The sequence below is a fragment of the Camelina sativa genome, chromosome 10, assembly GCF_000633955.1.
Source record: "Camelina sativa cultivar DH55 chromosome 10, Cs, whole genome shotgun sequence".
Taxonomy (NCBI): Eukaryota; Viridiplantae; Streptophyta; class Magnoliopsida; order Brassicales; family Brassicaceae; genus Camelina; species Camelina sativa.
The window spans coordinates 14,391,203-14,416,507 of NC_025694.1; the positions used below are offsets into that span (position 1 = coordinate 14,391,203).

Sequence of the window (25,305 nt, forward strand, 5' to 3'; positions counted from 1 at the left end):
TGATATGTCTATATTTTGCATCTCCTTAGCCTGTATTTGTCATGCATTTAGCTAGGACAACTAGTCGTTTTGCATCATTTTAGAACCTCTATTATACACTTTGCATATTTAGGAAGTTTATGCATCATCCTTGCATACATTGTACATTTCGAAGTATTTCAGGTGTTTAGGAGACGTCGGAGACGCAGACAATAGAGCCACTCTCAGCTGCACCAATCGAGCCACTCTCAGCTGCACCAATCGAGTCACTCTCGAGGCACCACTCGAGTCGCCACTCGATCCATCACTCGAGCCACCGGTAGAGGGATTCAGTTTTTGACGTCTTTATCAAAGTTGTAGAGAGTTGAGTCATCTTTCCAATGCCGTTTATTTCAAGTCAATCAGAGGTGTGGTTCAAGAGTTATCACCGTTCTAGTGGATACATATACACCCAGCTCGAGTCGTATTACCTCCACTCGATTGCACCCAGGGAGAGACGACACTCGAATCGTATCACCTCCACTCGATTGCACCCCAGGGAGAGAGGACACGCGACTCGTTCCACTCGATTGCAACCCAGGGAGAGACAACACGCGACTCGACCCGCTCCACTCGATTGCACCCCAGGGAGAGACGACACGCGACTCGACCGCACATGTTTGGTTTCACACGCTTCAGGAGACTCCCGAACCGACGCTCTATCTTGTCGTTTTAAGTTTTAGGGATTCACACGTTTTTACTATATATACATTTTGTTAAGTCTTGTTGAGGACATCTTATCTTTTATTCTCGTTTTGTTCTTAAGGTTCTACCTAGCCACCTAAAACGTTTGAGACTTTGTGTCCAGATATCTTTTAATCTGTTTAGTTTTTGCATTTGATTTCTTCTACAAAGTTGTTCATCTCATTCTTGTCTATCTTATTATGCTTTGTTCAATATTTTCTGGACTTGTGTCTTTAGTGATGATTTCCGGATCTGAGTAGTGCTAGAGTTCTTGGGGATGGGATAGACTAGGTGGAGGATCTTAGGATGTAGAGTGTTTAAGCTTTGATTTTTATGATTCCCTTCTGGACTAGAGTTAGAAATGCTAGTTTCTCTCTGATCAATTGGAACTAGGTCTTAGACATTTCCGCACCCAAAAGGTGTTCGATGAAATGTCTGACCAACTAGCGCCAGAGACTTACATTCCTAGCCTAAGAGATTAGTTGTCTAGGATGTTTGTTGACGTGAATGAACTTGTTTGTCATGCCACGCTTGATCATGTTTCTCTAGCGAGAGCTAGGTTTGGAAGTGGTTGAGTCTGAGTTGCTTCTGTCAAGAGATTAGATTAGCTAAGTTGTGATGTTCATTGTTTAGGGATAGTTTGCTTGTGGCATGTTAAACACTCTGTAGACTAGGATACTCCACCGAAATCAATTACTCTCATCCTTAGGATTTTTATCTTTTTGATTGATATTGCATTCCTGAGACTGTTTCTTATCTTGCGGTTTTGTTCATGCTTAGACTCGTTTTCGTTTTTACTCTTGTTTACTTCTTGTCATACATTTTCGTTTCTAATTTTGTAGTTCATTTCTATTTTTGCATTTTCAGCATTCTAGGACTGTTAGACAAACACTCTTTTTATATTGGCTTGACTTGTGATTTCTTGATTGCATCTTGATTGTTAGCAACATCCCACTTGGATTGACACCTTAAGTACTACAACTGCATAAGGTTAATTGAACCTGCTAGGATAGACACACAAAAATCTTAGTATCATTGACAAAGAATATAAAGTAAATATTTTTAGTAAGTAAAAACTATCTATAAAAGTAAATAGATACACCGAGGTGTCCAATGTAATATTTGGTGTAAAAGGTGTGACTATGCGGTTGATATTATTAATCACGTTTTCTTTGAATGCCCTTGCTCGTGTGAAGTTTGAAATTTATCTTCACCTCTGGTCTCGTCAGAGGGGTTTTCCATATGAGTCGGTGTACTCGAATTTGGATTTTTTTTTCTGGAGGGGTGCCTCTCAACAGGTGATCCTGATCAACTTCTTCAGCTACTATGGATTTTATGGGCAATATAGAAAACCATAAATAAAAAAGTTTTTCAAGGTTTAGAGATCGAGGCGAATGATATAATTGCTCAGGCTTTGGACAATAAGTTAGCCTGGGAAGAGTCACTCTCTTTTATGACGGTCATGTCAGCTCCATCTCCGTTTTCGGATGTCTAGGTTTCTTCACGTGGTTGTCCGATTGATGGTTCTTGGAAAGCAACCAATGTGCATTCAGGATTGGGCTGGTGGTGTTGCGTTGGTGAGGATCGTGCCTTGTTTTTGGGGGCCAAGTGTCTAAGATGGATCACCTCCCCTATATTCGGAGTTAGAAGTGTTGTTGTGGACCATGGAGCGGATACGTGCTGCATGGATCGCTTGTCAATATGTCGAGACTGATTGTGCTGAATTACTCACTATGGTACATTCCCTTGAAGATTGGTCATCCTTCTCCAACCTGCTCAATGAGTTTCACTCGCTGGAGTACTTCCCACTATTCTCCAGCTCTTGGATCCCGCATGCGTCAAATATGAAGGCATATTGTCTTGTCTGTGCTTCACGTTCTCTTATCTCTGAAGTTTCTTTTGTAAACTCCTTCCCTCCAACTTGGGGCAACTAACTGAGCTATTTCCTTTTAATTTATTGTTTGGTTGAAAAAGAAAAAAAAGAAGTAAATATATACACTTTTAGTTAAAGAAAATAGTTGTAGATGAGTTCAAATTTATTAAAATTAAATTAAATTTAACAAAGAATATATATTTAATTTTTTCGTAATTAAAAACATTGTATAAAAGTAAATATATAAACTTATAGTTATGGAAAATAGTGGTTTTTTTTTGCTATAATACAGTATATCCATTTACAAATCTACTATCTACATTATCACTAAAAGTGTATTTGTACACACAAATATTTTACTGTTAAAACATACTCTTTAGTCTTTACTACTATCAACAAATTATCTTTATGAACACATTAAATAACCTACTACTATATGTCTCTTCACTTTAACATTTTTATAGTTACAAAAATGCATATGTTAATCTTACATACTCCTATCTTATATACTACAATAGCAGTCTTTTTGAATAAATTATTTGATTGGTGAACATAATATGAGACGATCTATTTTATTTTTTTTTACTTCAATAATCTTTTTCTTTATGTAAAAGTGAGTATTTACATTTTTTAGAAACATTAATAATTGTATAATTTTCACAATCATTTTTTTTTGTCATCATTGAATCATTTTTTTATCTTATATAAAAAGTAATCATTTTTCTTGTAAAATTAACAACTTAAAATTAAAATAAGTAAACAATATTATAATTCGGATTTTATGATATATATATACATTATTTCCTTATAATGATCTTTTCTAAATTTTAAAGCTGTTAATTTTTTTTTTATAATTACCTTTTAATATTTTTAAAACTGTTAAAAACAAAACTTTTGTTTTACATTTGAAAGTTTAAAAAAGTTAAAAAAAAAATAAATAAAATTAGGTTTTCTTTTCTCTATTTTACTTTTATATGAAACCTTTTTATCGTGGATTTTGAATTTTTACATTTTTATTTGTTAAAATTTTAATAAATTTAGAATTAACATGTGTCAACATCTTAATGATACAATTGACACGTGTCACGATCTTGTTAATGAGTAAATTTTATATAATAAGATATTAGTTACACTCCATTTGCATCATACAAATATACTAGTATATATCCGATAGTTGTTCGCAAGAAAACAAACAAACACTCATATCCAACCACATAATATTGGAGAGCATATTGGTTTTTTTGTTGTGGTGGTAATTAGTTTGTAATGATTATTACCTAAGAAGAATAATGTTTCTAGACTTGGTTTTGGTTTCCTTATCAGAACAAGCGCTTGCGCTTCTTGGTGGCCCCGAACTCAAAGCCAGACTTAGTCCCAAAGTCTGATATAGCAGCGGTGGTCTGAGAGAGCTTCCTCCGTTTCCTGGCTGATTCTGACCTAATCTGCTTCTTGGTGATGGCCACACGAGCATGTGAGAACAAAAGCTAACGAGTAAGAGTCACGGGATACCCTCCAACTCACATCAACACAACTGTGTACAAAGGGAGTAGAGCACAGAGAGACTTACGGAATCGTGGGAGGTTGGCGTCGACGGAGAAGGTAAAAGAAGACTCACGCTAGCGGCGGAGGTTGGCGTCTTCACGGCCGTCAGAGTTGATGAGCCAGCAGCAACCTAGCCAAAAAGATAGATTAGGATTTCAATTACACGGGAAAAAAACATATAGCAAAGAAGAGTGAACGGAGAAGGGACAAAGGAGCGACTCTTACCGATAGATTCCTTGGAGACGTCTTCGGCGATTTCACCGCCGCCAAGGGAGAGAGAAGCATCACTGCGTTTTCCATGGTTTCGGAGTTCGTTTCGTACGATAATGAGAGAATGTGTTGTTGAAGGTGAAGCATAATGTGTTGTTGCAACTTGCAAGAGAAGCTTCTCTCATCTTTTATTTGCCAATCGCAGGCTCGGCCGGCCCATGTGAAGCCGTTTTTATGCAAAAACAAATTTTTTTTTTTTTTAATTTTTATTAGGCTTCTACTTGAACATGAATGATTGTGAGCATCAATATAATGTTAATTTAAGTTTGTTGTTAATGAGTTTTAAAGTAAAATTTTGTTTAATAAAAACAAATTTAAAACTCTAAACTTAAAACTCTAAGTAAAATTAAAAACAGAAAAGTTTTCAATAATAATAAAAAAAGTGGTTATGCAATACAGTTTTTTTTTTTTTTTCGTAACAAAGAAAGACAAAGCAAGACGAGGAAAATGAGCACAAAAACGAATAGGTTTAGAAACTGTTTTATTAATGATGATTATATATGTTACTATTTTGTATACAATAAAAATGGCATTTTCCCTTACATTGGGAGCTTCACGCTTTGATTTGGACGATAGAGTCTCTATTGGTGGCAAGTGTTGACTGTCAGAGTTTTGAGACAGATTGTGCAGAATTAGTGGCTATGGTGCAGTCTCCCGATGAATGGCCCGCCTTCTCCAACTTGTTGGATGCTTTCAGCTTCTTCCGACCATCCTTTCCTTCCTTCATACTTTCGAGGATCCCGCGGACGTCAAATGTACGGGCAGATTGTCTTGCTCGTTCTTCAAAGTCTTTATCCTCTGAAATTTTTTTTAAAATTCTTTTCCTCTGGTTTGGGAAATTCTTTCCCTCTGGTTTGGGCAACCAACCTTGGAATTGTTTTCTAGATTAATGTTTGGTTGAAAAAAAAAATGTATTTTCAAAAGTACTGAGTGGAACATCCATGTGTCACTCGCTCATGGCCTCTCTCTCTCTTAAGATTTTTTTTTTTTAATTAAATAGATAACTAAATTTCCAATGAGACCTACGTAGTACTGTTATTGGATGTGTGTTTTATTTCTTCTGGTTTTGAGTGTTAATCTTAAGGGTGTGTTGTTGTAAAATGCCATTTCGTGTTTCTCTCCATTTGCTTAAGCACTAACGTTGTGTTGTTAGAGATTCTTAGATGTGTTTGTGTTCAACAACATTAGCTAGCAAAAAATTACTAGGATGTTGTTGTTGTTGTTGTTGTTGTTGTAAAATACCATTTCGTGTTCTCTCCAGTCTCCATCTCTGCTTAAGCTTAGGAAGTCTTAGATGGCGTTTGTTTGTGCTCAAAGAGCATATAATTAGCAAAGTGGTGGTGCTTTTCGTTACAGTATACGCCAGTAGCCATCCTTGGTCACTAGCTAGTACTACTGTGCCTCTCTGCTGCTCTACCTTCACTATAAACAGCTCAAATAAATTGCATGAATGAACCATTTCAACCCGTACTGCTCGATATGAACACATCGAGAAGACTTTTTGCTGACAGGGTAGTAAAATGACTTGTAACTTACCAATCTCGCCATCTCGGTTGGCTCCATCGACCATCGTTATGAAGAAGAATCACTCATGGAGCAGCATGTCAAGGTTTGTGTGATGTATATATGTGATGTTGTATGTGACAGAATCAGGATCTATAGACCTTTGAATCATTTCCAAATACAAATTTTTCAGCCTTTAAAAATTTTCCCTCTTTCACAAATCCATCGATCATGCCAGGAGTAAGTAAGTTTACTCATGCATTTTCCGTAATTAAAAAATACAGCTTATGGGAGAGCTATTAGTACAACAACACTTGGTCTAATTTCTTTGTTTTCTATTTCGTTGGATAGGTCGAGGTTTATCATTTGACATGTTTGTATTTGTAAAGACCATCAATGATTGTACTGTGTAGCCTCTATGTCAACTTTCTCCATCTTCTTGAGCAGCGAGGTAAGCATGACAAGGCTAGGCTCATAACCAAGTGTCATCATCTTGTCAATAGCTAAAGCTATATCTAGAGAGTTGTAGGGAGGCGGGAAAAACAGTGTTTCTAACTAAGTTTGTTCCCTGATGTTGCTTTTTGAAAATAGAAAAGTGAATAGAAAGTCTAAAAGAGATTTCATTTTAAAGTCACTTTTAAATCTTATGTTTTTTTAGGGAAATACTGAAATAGAGTTTGAAAAATCCTAGATGTTCCAACAAAGACTTTGCTGCTCACAACATAAATAACTAAACAACTAGAACTGATATTAGAATAGGTCTGCCACAAATTGTGGTGTGGTCCACAATGGGTAACTTAATAGAGTTTTCTTCTTTTCTTTTTCATGTTGTGTCATCAGAGGGATGAGGAACATGACTGGTTTGTAATCTTGGGAAGCCATTCTTTGTAGTAATTTTGGCTATCCACATCAGTCTGAGAGAGAGCTCCAAGCGGTGTCACCGTTATCTGCAATATAAAAAGAGCGTTTGTTACTTTCTGAAGTTTGGATAAAGTATAAAGATGCGTTAAGAGACAAATATGCGGGATATGCTTACAAATCCTTCTTTTAGGAAGTGAGAATCAGTCCCTTCTTCACTTACCCTATCCCTTACCTAAAAACCAAAAGAGCAAGAAGGGACACAATTTCATGAATACAGAAGCAAGTAAAAGAGCTGAAAGAATAGTGAAAAATCATTAATGATACCTCTCTCTTGAATAAACGGCTATCTTTTGAATGAATAGATGCGTCGTTGTCTGATGAGACCACTCCCGACTCTGTTTCCATTGTCATTGTTGATAACATCTTCGGCCCTTGTGCTTCCTCTTCGACTTGTCTCCATCCCATTTTATTCATGCTTTTACCTTGTCTAGTTAGTTTGTATCCCTTTCATTTGGAAAGAAGAATTAGACATACAAAACTCAGCTATACAGTTAGGTGTAGGCATAAGAGATTATCCTTGAAAGATGAGACGAGACGTACCTTATGGTTAGCAATATCAGTCGGCAAATCAATATTCAGAAAGCATTTCATAGGGTGAGTTTTGTTCTTGATCGCACTGATTATGCCGTTGATAATCGGCAAGCAAGCTTGGGCAGAAAGGACAAAATCATTAGCATTCATCTCTCCACGTTTCCTAAAGCATTAAGGTTGAATAAATTAGAAGGCATTATTAGTGACAAAAAGAGAAGATGGTATCAATAACACTGTATAAAGGCTAAAGAAAAAGTTAGGCGTGTGATCATAACATAGAAGAAATAGCATAAATGTTATGAAAATTCTTAAGTATGAAGCAAAATCTCTGCAAGTAAAACATTAGTTTCTTGATGTTATACACTTACCAATCAAAATCATATGATATGGAAGCAGAAGGCACATCATAAAGGAAGGCTTCACGAGCGCCGGCAACAGTTCCAGAATAGACGCTGTGACGGAATTAACAGCCAGGTAAGTGCTAATTTGATAAAACTCAGGCAGGAACAATAGAAGCATAACAGGATATATAAAACAATTTAAATTGGCTAGAGAAGAAGTCTCGTTATCAGTGAAACATTATAGCTAGAGTTTCTCCTTCTATATTCTCAAAATCTTGTTCTGATTCAGCAACCTAGGTAGTTTTATGGGGCTTAACTTAAATGCAATTTTTCGAACGAACAACAAATAACAGCTGCACCCTAATAATCGGTACAAAACGTAACGTAGTAAGGAAATAGGAAACCAGGACAACGGGAAAAAGAGGAGGAAATGTTCACATACATGTGAAATCCGCAGTTGCTACCCACATTTATACCACTAAGCACCTGCAAGGAGAAAACAAACAAAACATCACAATCTTCAGAAAAGCCAATAGAAGGCAAAAATAATGGAAAGACTACATAATAAACCAACAGATCTTAGATGTTTCCTGTGGCAAAAGTAGCTACTGTTAAACACAAATCGAATGCCTTATGACTTATGTCTATTGGCACACTATTTTAAACAAATATGCATCAGAAGGCTTTTTATAACGACACTATTAATTTTGCAGAACAAAAATGGTTTTTACCAGGTCAGGACGAGAAGGGAAGAGTACTTCAGATAAGCCTAAACCAGTGCAATCCGCAGGGGTTCCTACAGAGCATACAAGAACCAAGTTATCCAGAGGATAAAAGAAGACAAGAGCCAACATATGTGACAAACAACCATATGAGATTAACGAGATAAACTCATTAGCAAAATAGAGAAACGAACCATCAACAGCATAGGCCGTAGCTCCATCAATATCAACTCGTTTTGCAGTAAGTGGTCTATTCCATATTATACTGTGACTAACAGCAGATTTCTCCCTGCCAAAAAAAATGCCATAACAAAGTAAGAGTTACACATAGTCTCCACTCCACAAAAGCAAAACAAAAACAAGAAAAAAGAGATCTCCACAAATCGCTATTTAGGGGGCAGGGAGATTCAAATTTCATCACCACAAGAGCCGAGGCGATTGTAAATATCAAAAGACAATTAAGCTACATTTTCTATAAAAAAAAAATAAAAAAAAAAAAATTAGAGGAGTGAAAACGTACGAATCAGGAGCGCAGACGCGGACGTCGTAGAGATTGGTGGAGACGAGGACGCTAACGAGTGAACGCAAGCCAGGCGCGTCGATACCGTCGTCGTTTGTGACCATGATGATCGGCCGCTCACCGGAATTGCGATCTCCACCGTCGATTTCCATCGCTCCGGTCTTACGAAATTAGAGATTGGGGAGGAGAGAGTGTGAGAAGGAGAAGAGCTTTTGGAGCTTCTCTCTTCTAATTTTAGTGAAGAGGTTAATTTGATAATGACCATCTCTCTTTAACAACACTTATTTATACTACCATTTTAGTAAGCTGTAAACTTACCATAGTAATAAAATAACTTACTGTAGTATTATATGTTCATAAATATGTTCAGTATCATATTTATATTTTTGATTGTTTTCTATGTAAAGTTTAATGTAATTTCCTATGTTGTCTTTTTCAGTTTCTAGTCAGACTCTAATGAAACAGTCGACAATTGAGTTATAGAATAATAAGGTATATCCTTGTGTGTTAAATTTTAAACATTTTATTTTCTTGAACTGTATCATTGACTAAAGGTAAAAAAATTAATTTATTGAATGCAATAGTTCTTATTTTTATTATAGGAAAAATCCTTAAATTATTCTCCCCAGATTTTTTTTGTTAAGAAAAAATATTGTTTCAGAAAAATCTTTTAATTTTATGTCAATTTTAGTAATTTTCTATGTGGTCTGATTAGTTAGACTTTTTTTTTTTTTTTTTTTTCAAAAGATTAGTTAGACTTCAGTATTGTAAATTTGTAAGTAGAGTAAAACCTTAAGATTTATCCTACTTTCTGTCAACCTTTGGTATACTAATTTGTTTTTGTAATTATGGGATATTAAAAATCGGACCCTTCCTTCCAAAAAACAAATAAAAGAAAGTTCTTGTGTATAACTTGACCATTAAAGAGAAGTGGTCCAGTTATTACATTTTAGATAATTTTTTTTTTATCTTAATCCATTTTGACAGCATGTTTCGTCCTTAATGCATATCCCCTCCAATAATTTTGAAGTAAGTGTTATCACCATTATGTAAGGGTGGCTACCGATAGATGAAAAAGACCTGTTATTTCGTTAGACGTTATCATTTTCACTTTCACGCAACAAGAAATTTAAAGTGGTCAAGTTCAATGTACAAAACATTTCCATTTCCATTTCTCCCTCTCCTCTCTCATTTTAGTTTCTCTAATCAGGTTAAAAGTTAGTAAAAGATACCTCAAATTATTTGACCTTCAAAGTTTTGGGGTTTAACTATTTAAAGGAAAACGTTTTCTAGATGATTACGATGTGTCATAAGCTATGACTCATAGCCCAATCGTCCGTTTGTAACTTTGTATTAATTACTCTTTCACTCTGTGACTCGTTTTCCATTCATTGTGGATGTGGTTTAGTGTTGTTTTGTCTACGTTTGAATCGATCGTCATATAACCATTTTACATAATGTGTTATGTGTAATCGATCAGATCGTCATAAAACCATTTAATATTTTTAAAGTTGCTTAGACAAATTTGGTTGAAAGCAATGTCTCAACTATAAAGCTGCAAATCAACGATAAAGTTGGGCCAATTATATCTGAGCTTAACAAAATCAACAATATGCTAAATTTGAAGCAAAAAAAAAGTTATAAATTTGTTTCTTTTTAAGTAAAAAAGTTATAAATTTATAATCGATGGATAAATAATAATTAAATCCACTTTATATATATATATATATATATATTTTTTTTGTCAACACACGTTTTATATTATCAACAAATAATAATACTATATTATTCGAAGCAATAAAAATAGACTTCCTTTTTCACTTTACAAAAAAACAAAAAAATGGATACAAAGTTAGAAGTTAGAACATATATTGATATATATAATTCTAAACCATCTAAGAAGAGGTACATGCAATTTGTTCAAATCCACAGTCTCATTAGTTCGTTTTATTATTACCATAGGAGTCTCATTAGTCCATTTTGTTAGTTTCATAGTAGATGCTTTGCCCCGGCAACTAACCAAATTTTTTTAAAATTCGTCCATACAATGTAAATAGTATAAATGGTAATTGAATAGATGTGTATATATTTCGGACTAGAACCTTAAGTTGAGAAACATGAAACACTAGATGAATATAAAGACCACCACACAATTTCAGTTTCTATGCGACCTTACCGCAACTTTCAATGATTTTACATGGACTAAAATAATTAGAGAGACCTAGAGCCATGTGAATGCCTTTAAACTCCAAAGTAAATGATGCAGTTTTGGAGTCTAGATGGTCAATTCCAACGTCAAAATCAGATCATGCAGTCATGTGTCCAGACGCCATGTCTCTCTTCTGTTGATGATCAATACTGTTTGTTGGGTTGTGGAAAATGTTACTTGTCAGGGATTCTCCTCTACGTCGAAGACATGAGGGCATCATTAATGGGAGAACTTTTTTTTGTGTTCTTAGATTAAATATATAGTGAAAATAATGTTAGATCAGTTGTTAAGATCATAGGTAAAAAAAATGGGAGAACTAATTATGGTGTTCTTAGAATAAAGATATAGTGAAATAATATTCTTAAACATATTACAATTATAAAAACTTATAAATTAACATTTAAATTGCTTACTTATATAAAAGCAATTGTATACTTATAAATTAATATAATATTCTTAAACATATTACAATTATAAAAACTTATAAATTAACATTTAAATTGCTTACTTATATAAAAGCAATTGTATACTTATAAATTAATATAATATTCTTAAACATATTACAATTATAAAAACTTATAAATTAACATTTAAATTGCTTACTTATATAAAAGCAATTATATACTTATAAATTAATATAATATTCTTAAACATATTACAATTATAAAAACTTATAAATTAACATTTAAATTGCTTACTTATATAAAAGCAATTGTATACTTATAAATTAATATAATATTCTTAAACATATTACAATTATAAAAACTTATAAATTAACATTTAAATTGCTTCCTTATATAAATGAAATATTTTTTTTTTTCCATAAAATCTCGTCCAATCACATGAAGCCACGTCAAATAAGAACTGGGCTTAGATCAGTTCTACATCAAGAACTAAAAAAAGTGTTCTAAACCACTATTCATTATTTTTATAATTTTTTTGGGCTAAGAACACCTTTGGTGTTCTCCCATTAATGATGGTCTGAGAAGTGCTCACTGGGCTCTCTATGAGAAGATGGTTTACACAGGAGTTTGACAGAAAAATTATGCAAAGTAAAACATGTGAGATCCGTTGAGATCTTGACACGTCATTCTTAATTATCGAGAAATAGCTCTCAGATCTTGCCACGTATTCACGTAGGTACCGAAGAGATTAGCGTCGTCCAACGTGATTTGGAGGGAAACAAAATTTAAGCACACATTATAATTACAATTAAAATTTAAATATCTCTGTTTACAATAATAATTTTGTTTTTTTTTGTCGACATTAGGCCGTGTGAAAAACTTCTCTCATCTCTTTGTTTCGATTTATTTTGTTCTTGGTGGCCGGGAAAATTACATCTCCGCCCACCTCCACCACCGCCGGAGTAATCCATGTTAGCTGATCGGAGGAGCCATCCATTGTCGCGTTTCTGTCACGATTCGCCTTTCATCGAGGTGATATTTGCAGATCGATTTAGATCTGGCGTTCCTAGGGTTCATCGACGTTATACATTTCATGGTCTACGGTGATTGCATTTCGGATTTTTTGCTGGATTTGGGGGAAATTTAGGGGGCTGTGTATATATGGAGAGAGGTGGGAGGAGATCTGGTGAATCTCCAGGGGTATTGATTAAGAAACGAAGTTCATCTGGTTGCTTGATTGTGAAGAAGAAGAAGAAGAACGATGATGGTGTTGGTAGGCTTTGTTCATTTTCTGTGACTCGTCCGAATTGGGAGTCTAAAAAGAGGTCTAGGATGATTATGAGTGACTCTGAGTCTAGCGATAAATTTGCCACCATCCCTCATAATATGCGCCACTACCCTAATGTAGAAGGGAGTCGTTTTGGGGATGGTCGTGTTGTAGGGAAGAGTAGAGAGTGGAAGGAGAGTAATAGGCAAATATTAGATGAAGATGATGATGATGCGTATGAGGATGGAGAGCGTGAATATGAACTAATGGCAATGAGGATGAGGAGGTCCTTTGATGGTAGCGGAGTTGATATTGGTCAGAAAGCTTATTTGGGGTCTGCGCAATTTGGTAATGATAGGGAATATGGATCTGGCTGTAATCGTAAAGATTTAGATGTTGAGAAGAGAAGAAAACCATGTATAGATGGATCAGGGAACGTAGGTTTTGCTAATCAAAGTTATAGAAACAGGTGTAAGGTGAGTGGAAACGGAAGTAAAACTACTCATCCTTTATTGTTGCAGAAGAAGTACAAGCGTGACATGATTTTTGATGGACCAATCAGGATGCAGGGCAAAAATGGTGTCCTTAAGGTGATGGTGAACAAGCAGAATAATATAGGAGGGTTAGTGCAAAATGCGAAAGCTGAACAAACTCAATATGGCTCAAAGATTCAAGAGACTGGTAAAATACGTGTTGCCATCAACTCGCCAACCATTCTAAAAACTGAAACTTTGCCGAAACTGCTTCCCCCTTGTCAGAATACAGTCAAATGGGTTAAATTTGCCTACGAAGTTAACCATGAAGAGTAAGGGACATGACCAAGATTTTGAAGATAATGTCAGCTCAAGGGGCGTGCAGAAGAGAATAATACAACCTCATATGCCCTCTCAGATGTCAAGCACTGGAGGAGAAAAGACTTTACCTGAAGCGTCAACTTCTTCAAAAATCAGAGATGGAATGATTAGGCGTGGTTCAGGCACAGAAAAACAAAGATTACGTGAACGAATTAGGGAAATGTTACTGGAAGCGGAGTGGACGATTGACTATAGACCTAGGAGGAACAGAGACTACCTAGATGCAGTTTATATAAGCCCCAGGGGAACAGCATACTGGTCTATTATCAAGGCTTATGAAGCACTTCTGAAGCAGTTAAATAGTGGAGAAAAAGTTCCCAAGCCTTGTGAAGATAGTTCCTCATTTATTCTGATCTCAGATGAGATACTCAGTCAGTTAACTAGGAAAACAAAAAGAAAGATTGGTATAGATATGAAGAGGGAAGAACAATCTGCCAGTGATAATGATGGAAAAGCGACTTTTGCAAGAAATTTCTTACCTGTTAAAAATGAAGTTGGAAATGATGACAGGTATGTTCATAAAGAACAGCGAAATGTCATGACAATGAAGGATGAGGTCAGTAGCAGAGATAGTTCACGAGGTACAACTTCAAAAGGTGAAAGCCCTTTGCATTATTAAATTGAAAAATCAACTGATTGCTCCTCTCACCGTGTGGACGGAGGGACAAATAGCAAACATGGTAGGAGTACACTGTCGGTACGGAGTGCATTCAGGGGAGATAATTCAGAGAGTGATGGCTTTGTACCCTCATCTGAAAAGAGACGGTATGGCTTGGCTGATTGATTGTGGAACCATACAGTTGAGCGAAACGGTGATGTACATGTTCCAACGACGGTTACGCGTAATGCTTGAGGGTTGGATAACTAGAGACGGGATTCACTGTGGTTGATGTAGTAAAATTCTTTCAGTTTCTAAGTTTGAGATACACGCTGGAAGCAAACTGCGGCAGCCATTTCAGAACATATTTTTGAATTCTGGAATTTTTCTTCAATGCCACATAGATGCATATGATAAGCAAAACTGGGCACATTGGTTTTTGCTCGGTCGATGTAATTGTTGATGATCCAAATGACAATGCTTGTGGTGTTTGTGGAGATGGAGGTGAATTAGTTTGTTGTGATAGCTGTCCCTCAACTGTCCACCAAAGATGCCTAGACATACAGGTATGCTGATTTTGCCGTATATATTTCTTGTTTTGGTTAATTTTGACAAGTCAATGCTAATTTAATAAAGGTGCAATGGTTTATGTGGTGCTTAGTATAAACAGGTTTTAGAACAATACTTATAGCTAAATGAACGGATAAGATTCAAACATATGTAAACTCTTAATTACACCAGGGTTGTTTTATTACTCTCCTGATTATCCTTTTTTAGTATCCTTTTTCAGTTTCAATCATGGTGTCAAGAAATTTTTAGCTTGTGAATGCTTATCTTTTGCACTGTAAGAATTTTGTTTATTGGTTTTGATGCATGTAACTGTCTAGTCTAGCTGAGATGTCGTTCATTGGAACTCGGCATGTCTACAGACACCAACACGCTGATGGTGGACATCATCAGATATGGAAAAGTAGATAGACTGCAAAACCTTCCTTTAGTGCTTTTGTTGGAGAAGATGAAGAAGATAATTTTGTAGAGTCTCCTCCTCAACGGAACAGCGACATGGCTTGCTTAGATCACATTATCCGCTCTCCTTCAGAAACTGGTGAAAATGGAAACAAAGATGTCTATGGATCAGGCGATGATGATTCTCTGGAAACGAAATGAAACAGAGTTAGATTGTTGATATGCCCTCGTAAGCATTTTGGTGTCTACTACAAACATAGAATTTGTTAATAATGTTTATATATTTTTACGCATATAGATTATATTTGTATATGTCTCTCCTTCTCTCGCTGCCAAGCTTCACGACGGTGAGTTTTTTTGCTCTCTCTTATGTGTTATCATCTCGTTTATTCCTCTTTGTTTGTCCACCATCACCTTCTGATGAAAATACTTCTTAATTCTTAGAGCGTTCATTTGTATACAATTTGGTTTTATGAAGCATTATTTTCTCCCAAGATTTTCAAATCTATATATATATAAAGTTAGGTTTACTCACTCCTCCTGGTGCTGCCACTGTCAGCCATTCCTTGTTTAACGAGGCCAAATTTTCGACATTGCCTGCTAAGCTCTTCCTATTTGTTTGGCCCATATCTCTTTAAAAGCCCAACCTAGATCTTTTTTGTTTACCGACGAAATTAAAACCCTCTCCACATAACTCAACTCTGTCGCCCCCCTTGAGCGACCTGAAGCGTCCCTCCACACCCTTTCACTGTCTTCCATGTCTTCCATCTCCAGTGTAACGTCTTCCTCTATAACGGTAATTGAAGCAATTCAATGCTCTCTCTTTGAATAAGACCCACTACTATTTCTTAAATTGGCGTTAGTTTAAGACGACGACGAGCTTCGGTCGTAATCCAAAAAGAGGAAGAGACTGAAATCGAAAGAAGAAAAAAATGCCGATAATGGAGAAATTGAGGATGTTCGTAGCGCAGGAACCAGTCGTTGCTCGGGGGTGTTGGTATGAACCCTAAATTCAATCTCTTTCTAAATCCCCATTTGTTTATAATGTCATCTCCTCCAATTCCCTGCTTCTTATAATTTGCTTTGTCTCTGAAATTTCTCCTGACTAACATGGATTGCAAATCTCAAAGCTGGCCGTCTTCACCAACAGATCGTCGGAAGAATGCTTCGTCACTTTGCCTGCCCGCAACGTCAAAAAAGAAAGCCAACTCCATGGGCCATCTCATTGATGAGAAGGTTGTATCCATCTCAATTAGACTTTTCAGTTATTCGATGTTTTCATTTGTATCTGATTTCAAGATCTTCTCTAGAGTTGTGTCATGGAAGGGTCGATCAATGTCAACCATATGGCATCTACAAATTCCTTATATACAGTGTTCCCGATTTAGAAAGAGAGGTAAATCATTTTTATCTCTTGTGAATGTTCGCTTTGATCGAGAACATATCTTCTTATGATATATACTCACTATTTTTGGTGTCATCTCTTAGGTTATAAATTTCATAGAGTTGTTAGGCAAAGAAGATGATCCAGATTCATACAGATTTGTGAAATCCCCAAAATTAATCACTGACCTTATAGATTCTATAGCTGGAGCTGTTTATATAGATGTGAATCTTGATGTTAAAAGACTCTAGGAGGTTTGTTGTGTTCTCACTCGCTTTTTTTTGTGTTTTTGAATTTTGTGTTATTATATTATGATTCTCAACTTACAAAAAAAAAAAAAAAATGAAATTTGCAGATAATGGGAAGTCTTTTGGAGCCAGTNTGAATAGTTTAGAAAAGAAGAAGAATATGCTTTCAAGAAAGAGGAGGCGGCAAGATGAGAAGAAGAATCCAGAAATGGAGAACAGTTTAGATGAGAACGAAAATCAGCAAATGGAGAATAGTTTAGATGAGAACGAGAACATGCATCAAAAGCAGAAGCAGAGGAAAAGGCGTTGAAAGATTTGGTTAAGTTTTTTGGTATTTCTCTTTTGCAACAGTTGACAAACGCTTATTGTATTGGTGCAATGAGTGAGTCTCTAGAATCAATCAAATTGTCCTAATCTGTCTAAGACACATTGTTCACTATATCGTCTTTTCTTTTTGTCAGTCATTTTTGTCAACTTTTTGTGATAATTACTAATTACTATATTTAAGTCCTTCTCAAGTTCAAAATGGCTCTCAAGTTCTAAAAAGGTTCAAAACTCCAAGTTCAAGTTGGAATTGTAAGACTCATAACTCCTACAAATAAGAAACTCATAACTTTAATAAAAAAAACCACGAAAAATAAGATTCCAAACACACATAAACTAACGGGATGGATAAGAGGGGACAGAGTTGAAAAATAAAAAATTTCAAAAAAATAGAGAGGACAGACTTCCAAAGAAAAACGGATAATAAACGGACAACAAACAGACACAAAAGCTAGAGTAATACTTAAAATGATGTCTAATAATGTTAATAACAATTCGAAAAGTTAATAAGTAACACACCTATGTTATGATAGATATACATAACAAATAGTATTCTAGAAAGCATAAAATCCACACAAAGTGGATTTCACTTGTACGCCACATGTGTTACAATTATACTTTTAAAAACAAACTTCTAATTGTTCACAATTTTAATACGGTGAAAATATTAAAGGACTAAAAATCTAATACCAAACCCCACTCAGCCAAATTACACTCACAATTATGACCTAAATTAATGATTAAAAAGGAAATGGCAAAACTCATTACAGCATCAATAACAAAGAGACAATGAAAAGAAAGAAATGGGAGGCAAACAATATATATTACAACACACACAAACGTAACTGCAACAGATGTAAAACCTATAAATAATAGTAGGAAAAAGTCTGAACATAAAAATCACACACAACTTGCAAAAAATGTTGTGAAACACACCCTAATCCCTTGAAAAACTACCAAAAAACGTCGTTGGAGATAAAATCTCTCGAATTGTTCGGCTTTCACTTACAACTGTGAGACAGGTTATGCAAGCATCACCACATCTAGCCAAGGCAGCCCAAGATCACCGAATTTACAAGAATATCAATCTAAGGTTCCTAGCTATGAATCTACTAGCAGCACTAACGAAATACCAAGACCTCATGGACAAATGCATTGCAAGTGGAAATGTCACGCCTAATCAAAGGGATCCAAGAATATTTTCAAAAGAGCAGCACAGAGACAGGGTTGGAACACTTGAAGAAGACAGCAGAAGGTAGTGACAACAACGTTATTTACCTTCACAGAATTCTGAAGTTGTGCAGGGGTGACGTAGCGAAAGGAAAATTTTGGCTCGACAAGCTAGGCTGAAAACAAAACAAAGCAAAGGGTGATCAATGCTGGAAAGAGATTCAGATATATGAGTGCCACAATTAGATAACCGTAACACTAAATTTTATGAAAATGAAAATTGAGCCAAAAAAAAAAAAACAACCCGGACTGTATAAAATAACAGCAACATAAACACGAAAATTAATTTTTCCCAAAACACAACTCACATCAAATCCAGACACACTCAGGGGAAAAACGGAAAAAAAATTACAACTACGAACACATAAACAACTCACAACTTAATTAGGAAATCAAAGGAAAACAACACATTTTCAGATAAACAAATTTGCACACCAATTAATACTTACTTTTAACGAAATCAACAGGGGATAACCAAATATCCCCTATAGATGCGAAGCGAGCAGGAAATCACCCAAATACGCAAACAAAATAAAAAAAATTATGGATCGATGAAAGAAATGACCGAAAGAAGGATTACGAGCATCAAAGTGATAGGTTCAATACTCATATTGTCCTCTAGATCGCAAACATTGCTCCTCTGCTATCCGTTCACGAGTACATCGTATTTTCAAATAGAACTAATCCATTCCCAACTCAATAACATACCAATAATAACCCAATAGACCAACACATTTTAAGCCTTAAGAGAAATTGAGCCCAACGGCTCAAACACAAAATAAAAGCAAAAAAAAACAGAAATGTAAGTTATTGAATTTATTTACTTTTCTTTATAAAATCCACAATCTTTTTCACTCCAAACACTAAAACATTGACAAAAAATTACTCCCACAGTTTACTAAATACATATGAAAATAATTGAAACTCTAACCCACAACTACATATAAAAAACCAAATAACAATCCAACCACAAAATTTTAAATAATCAGAATTTAAGGACAACTACAGCCAAACAACAACTTTTACTACACAATGTTAACTTTTCGTTATAAACTTTTCAAAAAAACATTAAAAACACACACATAATGATTCTAATTTTTGAAAAATAACTACAAAAACAGACGCAAAGATTAATTTACATAACCAAAAAATAATATATACAAAAAACCTTAAATACACCTTAATCTAACTCGCCAAATGCTAGTCTAACTATAAACCTAACTAAATGAGAATAGTGGAATGTGTTGAAAATCTTGATATTTGGCAGAATAGAATCATTTGTTTTCTGTTCACTTTCACATATTTTTGAGAAAATTCAGCCACCATCACGTAAATTAATTTCTTAAATTTTGTTGTTTGGGAAAGAAAAGTAAAAAGGTATTTTAGAATACCTCATTTGATTAGCCGCTAAACGGTTATTATTATTTTATCTATATATATATATATATTTTGATCTCTCTTTCTATCTCTCTCAATGCCTTGCTCGAGCGTCGAACACGTCATGCGTTGCACATTACCGTGCCTTCGCAGACCAGTCAAGCTACGAGAGCCAAAGCAAATATTGTCTCCATATAGTTAATATAATGTTATCTCAACTAATATAAAGCAAAGTTTCCATCAATTTAACCATTTTATAAGTCACCTTGTAGATTTCGACAAAAAAAAAAAAAGAGGTATTTTAGAATACCTCATATGATTTGCTCGACAGTGAAACTTCAACCTTTGTCGAGTTAATAATTTATAGAAGCATCACTTATAGTCACCATCTCTCTCAATGCCTTTGCTCGAAGCATCGAACACGTCACACGTTGCACTTTAATGTGACTTCGCAGACCAAACACGCTACAAGAGCAAAAAGCAAACAGACATTGTTTCAGTTATATTCGTATCATACTTGTGCACATATAGATAGACAAATCCTACAAGGGCCAGGGGTAAAAATATATATTTTTTTCTATTTTACTAATGAAAAAAAAAGAAAAGGTATTTTAGAATACCTCATATGATGAGATTTATACAGTAAAACCTCTGTATAAACTAATAATATATAATACTCGCTCTCTGTTTCAATCAATGCCTTTGCCCTGGAAGCATCGAACGTGTCACGCGTTGCATTTGCAAATGCCTTCGCAGACCAGACAAGCTACTAGAGCAAAGGCAAACGCAACTTCATTTATATTTTATTTCTATCTGTAGTTTACAACAAAAGGCACTGATATTATACGACGTCGTTATAGTTTCTACAGTAGCAAAATCTCACACTTGTCTCTCTAGTTAGTAGTACCCACACCAATGGAGCTCTCTTCTTCGCCGGCTCAGCTTCTGAGACCACATCTCGGCTTTAGGGTTTTACTTCCTCCTCAACGAACATCAATCGCTTCTTCTTCTTCTTCTTCTTCTTCTCCTCCTCCTTGTCGATTCCTACGGATGGAATCTGATTCTCATCGTCATCAATCTATCTCATGCGTTTCTCCTCCTTTTCCCGGAGATAACGGTTTCCCGGAGATTACTACCTCTTCTCCAATCGAATCAGGTAGAAGAATCTCAAATCTCACTATTCATTTTTCTGATTTTTTGTTTTCTTTTTGAGTTTGTTGTGTTGTTGGTTTCGATGATCAGCAGCTAGAATAGGTGAAGTGAAGAGAGAAACAAAGGAAACGAATGTATCCGTAAAGATTAATTTGGATGGCAATGGAGTTGCTGATAGCTCCACTGGGATCCCTTTCCTTGATCATATGTTAGATGTAACTACGAATTTGCTTTTCTTAGCATTTTCAATTTCATCTCTGTATGTTGTTTGTGAGTCTTTGGAATTTTGATAAAATGTGTGTTTTGTGGATTCTTTGTGTTTAGCAACTTGCTTCACATGGCTTGTTCGATGTACATGTAAGAGCTACTGGTGATACTCATATTGACGATCATCATACTAATGAAGATGTTGCTCTTGCCATTGGAACAGTTTAGTACTGAACTGATTTTTTCTCTTTGTCTTCTATATAGTAAATTGAATCGAGTAGCATTCGTTGTGATTGCTTTTTGTTGTGTGTTCTGGTCAGGCTTTGTTGAATGCGCTTGGGGAGCGGAAAGGGATTAACCGTTTTGGCGATTTTACAGCTCCTCTTGATGAAGCACTTATTCATGTTTCCCTGGTATATAATACAAATCTTTGAACTTGGTGTTGCATCTATCTAGTTTGTTTGTTTGTTTTTCAGTAATTTGGAGTTCTTGGAATTTGGCAGGATTTATCTGGTCGACCATATCTTGGTTACAACTTAGAGATACCAACTCAGAGAGTAGGAACTTACGACACTCAGGTCCATACAGTTTCAGGGTTTTTCTAATTTTTGGGTTCTTGGTTTTGTCGAATCACTATTCACTAAATGAATCTTCTACTATTTAGTTGGTGGAGCATTTCTTCCAGTCATTGGTGAATACTTCTGGTATGACACTTCACATCCGACAGGTTCGATTCTAATCGTTTCACAAAGCAAGCAAGAAAAATAACAGCAAATTGATCTTTCCACAAGTCTTTTCTTTATAACCCGCCGATGTTTTGAACTCTTATCTTTTATTTCGATTTGTTATGACAGCTTGCCGGTAGAAACTCTCATCATATAATAGAAGCGACCTTTAAGGCCTTTGCTAGGGCTCTCCGACAAGCAACAGAGTCTGATCCACGTCGCGGTGGGACAATACCAAGGTTTGGCTTTGATTCTTAAATGCAAAACTAATCTTATTCAAATTCTTACCTCAGAAAAAGGCACTCACATACACATTACATTATACCTCTCATTCATCTTCCAATATTAATTGCAAGATGCCAAGTTTCATCATAACAAAAACAGAAAAAATCTTTGGTATCATTCAGTATTGGAAAGAAGGAAAATATGGCTGAGAAAACAAGTCTAACGTTTTAGTTTTACTGCATATTTGCAGTTCAAAAGGAGTCTTGTCAAGGTCGTAAGAGGCGGTGAAAACAAAAGTTTCAGTATACTGATGGGAGTTCATGAGCAAGGATCAGTTGTCTTATTTACAGTGTCAAACCTGCTAGTGCTGGATCATTGTTCATTTGCAAAGGTCTATGTATTTAAGGTTAGCTTTTGGGAAAAAAACAGTCTAGCTTTAATTTGTATTTTGTTGTTGGAGACTACTTTTAACACATAATACATGTGAGTTATTTGTTGATGTTTAGGTGCAGAGTGATGATTTTTTATCTATAGCTAATATTGGTTATTTCAGATTATTGTTCTTTCTTGACATTAATCTAGTAATTGCCAGTCGTAATCTGAGTTGAAAATTTTCGGTTTTTCGATTTTGGTATTGATATCTTCTTATTTTATATGTTCATGATCAGATCACGAAAGCTCTGCAGTCTGCAAACATGTCTTTGTTAAATAATTGACTTTAGTCATTTTGATAGAGTCTTCTGGTTGCGAGTCTTAATAGTCTTTTGGGATTTCTTTATGATTAATCCCCTAGAATAAATGCTTAGAACCGCCACAGAAGAAACTAAATGAACCGGCTTCTTCTTCTTCTTCGCCTCTGGTACTACTTCCTGATGAAGTCGCTGTGAATTGCTTCGCACGCGTCCCAAAGATGAATCAACTTAGTAGCCAATAAACTATTGAATGTCGGAATTGAGAACTTTTTGGATCTTTTGGCTAAATGCGATTACTTTTGCAAGTTCTTTCCCTTGTTTCTTGCTTGTATGCAACTTTATTGTTTGATGAAAAGTTGCTCATTGTGTTTCCTCTACTAATCTCTCTCGTATCAGGGGCTTCTTTAAATCCAAGCACATCTAAAATTAAAATGTGCATGTGAATCTAATATGATTTACTTCGGACCCCATAGCCATACGTCATCTATAATAATTGGTACTTGAAGCTTCTCACATTTGCAGTTTGTGTTGTAAAAAAAAAAGAAAGGCTGTAATGTGATCGAGGATGAGCCGTGAACGACATAGAAAACATAAAATTGGGGGAAGGTTGTGAATAGATTAGCCTCTATAGTTATCTGGCTACGGTAATAGATTTGGAAAAAGTCAGTTTTCATGGCCTAAAACGTACAACTTAATTAAACATTTGATATGAGGCATGTTATATGATTCTCATATATTGAAAACAATCCTTGAAATTTTTAAGATAATGCTCTTGATGTTTTTAGAAACTTGATAGATTTGGTGATATATGTGTTTTTAGCTTCTTGTGCTTTTCTCCCCCTTTTCTTTACCCTACTCGCAAAGTGGTGACTGATTTTTGGCCAGCCAATGGCATCTCCTTTTGCTATCTTTAAGTCACATGCAAAAGAGCTATTCAGAGTTCTATGGTTGTTTTCTATAGTAAAGAAAGTGGTAGGGAAGAGTATCTTGTGCGAATGGTTTGGTTGTTAATTGGTGGCTAACTTAGTCATGGGCTATATAGGTCTTAAGTAATTGTTATTTTGCATTCAAAGCTTCAGATATCTGTGTTGGTGACTATTTAGTCTTCTATATGGATTGGTATGAAAAATATTAATCAAATAAGTAGTTTTTACCTTATGTTGCACGCATTGAACAAAAAAAAAAGATGTTTTACCTTTTGATTTCTCTATCTCTCCCAAGCTGTTAAATAATATTATCCATTTTTAATGTTTTAGACCATTTTTTCATATATCTTCAAATAGATGGCCTGAAATGGTATAATCATGGTTTCATATTTTAGTAGTTCAAGATAAAAAAGACAGGAAGAAGTGTCATGAATCATGAATGTTTTGGTTTATCATATATTGGGTGTGAATGGTTGCAGCGGTTGGGACGGACAAATCCATTTGTGGACTAGATCGCTTTTTATTTACCATTCAGTAAATATAGTCCGCAGTGGTACGGTCCAAATAAAGCAGAGACAAGACCGCAGCGGACCAACTGTGGACCGCTTTTGCATATAAATAGAGTTGGTCTGCAGCGGTCTGTAATCCGCTTTAAAAATAGAGCGGTCCAGACCGTAGATGGATTTGGCCACCCTGACCACAGTTACCATTCAAACCCATTATGATATTATGACCATCATTCACAATTAGGACATTGGACAATTAAATTTTTACATACAAAATGATTAAAAGCTTTAAGCTTATACAGTGTCAGAGTGTCTTATCATGTTACTACTATAAGTTTCATGTCAAATCACTGCATACTCTGCACGACTTTAAATCATTATATCTCTCACTTGTGAATTTGAATCATCTTAATCTCACTTTCCCCTCATTCCTGTTTCAACATGCCGGCCCGGGAAAAAAACTAATCATGTTTACTCCAAAACAATCAATTATTATAGTTGTCAACTCCATTATTGATTATCCAAAAAGTGCAATATTTCGTTTCATTTGCTTTATTCTATATATTGTTGCAATCATTTGTAAGTAGCTAAAAGCAATAATTTCATTAGTATATCCTCATCCATCCGAAGTTAAAACATAGACTTTTCCACAATAGATTTTATTCAGTGTTGTGGTCTAATACTGTGTGATATGGAAATTGTTCTTCTTTTAGGTTTTAATTTGTGAACGTAAGACGATAATTATGGTATATTCTTCTACCTAACTAATTACTAGTAAGTGGTTTAAAAGTTCACCTCATCACTTGAAAAAATCCAAGTCCTTAAATCTACCTACTACGATATTTTTTTAACTATGGTTGGCCATTTTAGATTAGATGACAAAAAATACTTAAAACTTTTCACATACGTATATTCCAACTATTTTTCTTTTTTTTTTTTTTTATAGTGAAAGAGTTGAACAAAATCTATAACATAATATAAAACATGTTTTTGGACTTCAAAAGTTTACATGTGATTTGGAGGCTATATATGACCACACATGACACACCGTACCTCTCTAACTGAGTTTGGCTCGGAATTTTTAGG

The 25,305-nt window shown here is 35.2% G+C and overlaps 3 protein-coding genes, 1 long non-coding RNA gene and 1 pseudogene across 5 annotated transcripts; 3 read left to right on the forward strand and 2 right to left on the reverse strand.

Moving 5' to 3' along the window:
* On the reverse strand, window positions 3,713–4,643 carry LOC104718919. The gene is made up of 3 exons (XM_010436744.2): window positions 4,343–4,643; window positions 4,143–4,247; window positions 3,713–4,017 (listed from the first exon to the last, which is right to left on the reverse strand). The coding sequence occupies exons 1-3, from the start codon at window positions 4,472–4,474 to the stop codon at window positions 3,895–3,897; spliced, it is 360 nt and encodes a 119-aa protein (XP_010435046.1). The 5' UTR covers window positions 4,475–4,643; the 3' UTR covers window positions 3,713–3,894.
* LOC104718920 (5'-nucleotidase SurE) lies at window positions 6,491–9,184 on the reverse strand. Its single transcript, XM_010436745.1, has 9 exons — window positions 8,926–9,184; window positions 8,600–8,694; window positions 8,415–8,479; window positions 8,126–8,169; window positions 7,711–7,794; window positions 7,352–7,505; window positions 7,076–7,255; window positions 6,927–6,983; window positions 6,491–6,837 (listed from the first exon to the last, which is right to left on the reverse strand). Exons 1-9 carry the CDS (start codon window positions 9,075–9,077, stop codon window positions 6,727–6,729), a joined length of 942 nt encoding a protein of 313 aa, XP_010435047.1. The 5' UTR covers window positions 9,078–9,184; the 3' UTR covers window positions 6,491–6,726.
* LOC104718921 lies at window positions 12,390–15,543 on the forward strand (annotated as a pseudogene).
* LOC104718922 lies at window positions 15,903–16,995 on the forward strand. The gene is made up of 4 exons (XR_756478.1): window positions 15,903–16,220; window positions 16,354–16,619; window positions 16,712–16,861; window positions 16,963–16,995. It is a non-coding gene; the product is annotated as an uncharacterized LOC104718922 (long non-coding RNA).
* LOC104718923 (imidazoleglycerol-phosphate dehydratase 2, chloroplastic) lies at window positions 20,625–22,652 on the forward strand. Of its 2 annotated transcripts, none has more exons than XM_010436748.2 (8): window positions 20,625–20,942; window positions 21,032–21,153; window positions 21,263–21,367; window positions 21,466–21,558; window positions 21,649–21,723; window positions 21,810–21,872; window positions 22,000–22,109; window positions 22,346–22,652. In XM_010436748.2, exons 1-8 carry the CDS (start codon window positions 20,702–20,704, stop codon window positions 22,371–22,373), a joined length of 837 nt encoding a protein of 278 aa, XP_010435050.1. In that variant the 5' UTR covers window positions 20,625–20,701; the 3' UTR covers window positions 22,374–22,652. The 2 variants fall into 2 exon arrangements, with proteins under 2 accessions (XP_010435050.1, XP_010435049.1); XM_010436747.2 differs by having other exon boundaries at window positions 20,626–20,942; window positions 21,029–21,153.

Bases quoted from the DNA above. Each gene is read 5' to 3' on its own strand.
- LOC104718919 (XM_010436744.2), bottom strand. From the start codon at position 4,474: ATGCTTCACCTTCAACAACACATTCTCTCATTATCGTACGAAACGAAC. The intron at 4,248-4,342 runs GTAAGAGTCGCT...CTTTTTGGCTAG, and splicing joins CGTCTCCAAGGAATCTATCG to GTTGCTGCTGGCTCATCAAC. The intron at 4,018-4,142 runs GTAAGTCTCTCT...ACCAAGAAGCAG, and splicing joins CGCCAACCTCCCACGATTCC to ATTAGGTCAGAATCAGCCAG.
- LOC104718920 (XM_010436745.1), bottom strand. From the start codon at position 9,077: ATGGAAATCGACGGTGGAGATCGCAATTCCGGTGAGCGGCCGATCATC. The intron at 7,256-7,351 runs GTACGTCTCGTC...TCCAAATGAAAG, and splicing joins CTGATATTGCTAACCATAAG to GGATACAAACTAACTAGACA. The intron at 6,838-6,926 runs GTAAGCATATCC...TTTATATTGCAG, and splicing joins ACTTCCTAAAAGAAGGATTT to ATAACGGTGACACCGCTTGG.
- LOC104718923 (XM_010436747.2), top strand. From the start codon at position 20,702: ATGGAGCTCTCTTCTTCGCCGGCTCAGCTTCTGAGACCACATCTCGGC. The intron at 21,724-21,809 runs GTCCATACAGTT...TCTACTATTTAG, and splicing joins TAGGAACTTACGACACTCAG to TTGGTGGAGCATTTCTTCCA. The intron at 21,873-21,999 runs GTTCGATTCTAA...TTGTTATGACAG, and splicing joins TGACACTTCACATCCGACAG to CTTGCCGGTAGAAACTCTCA.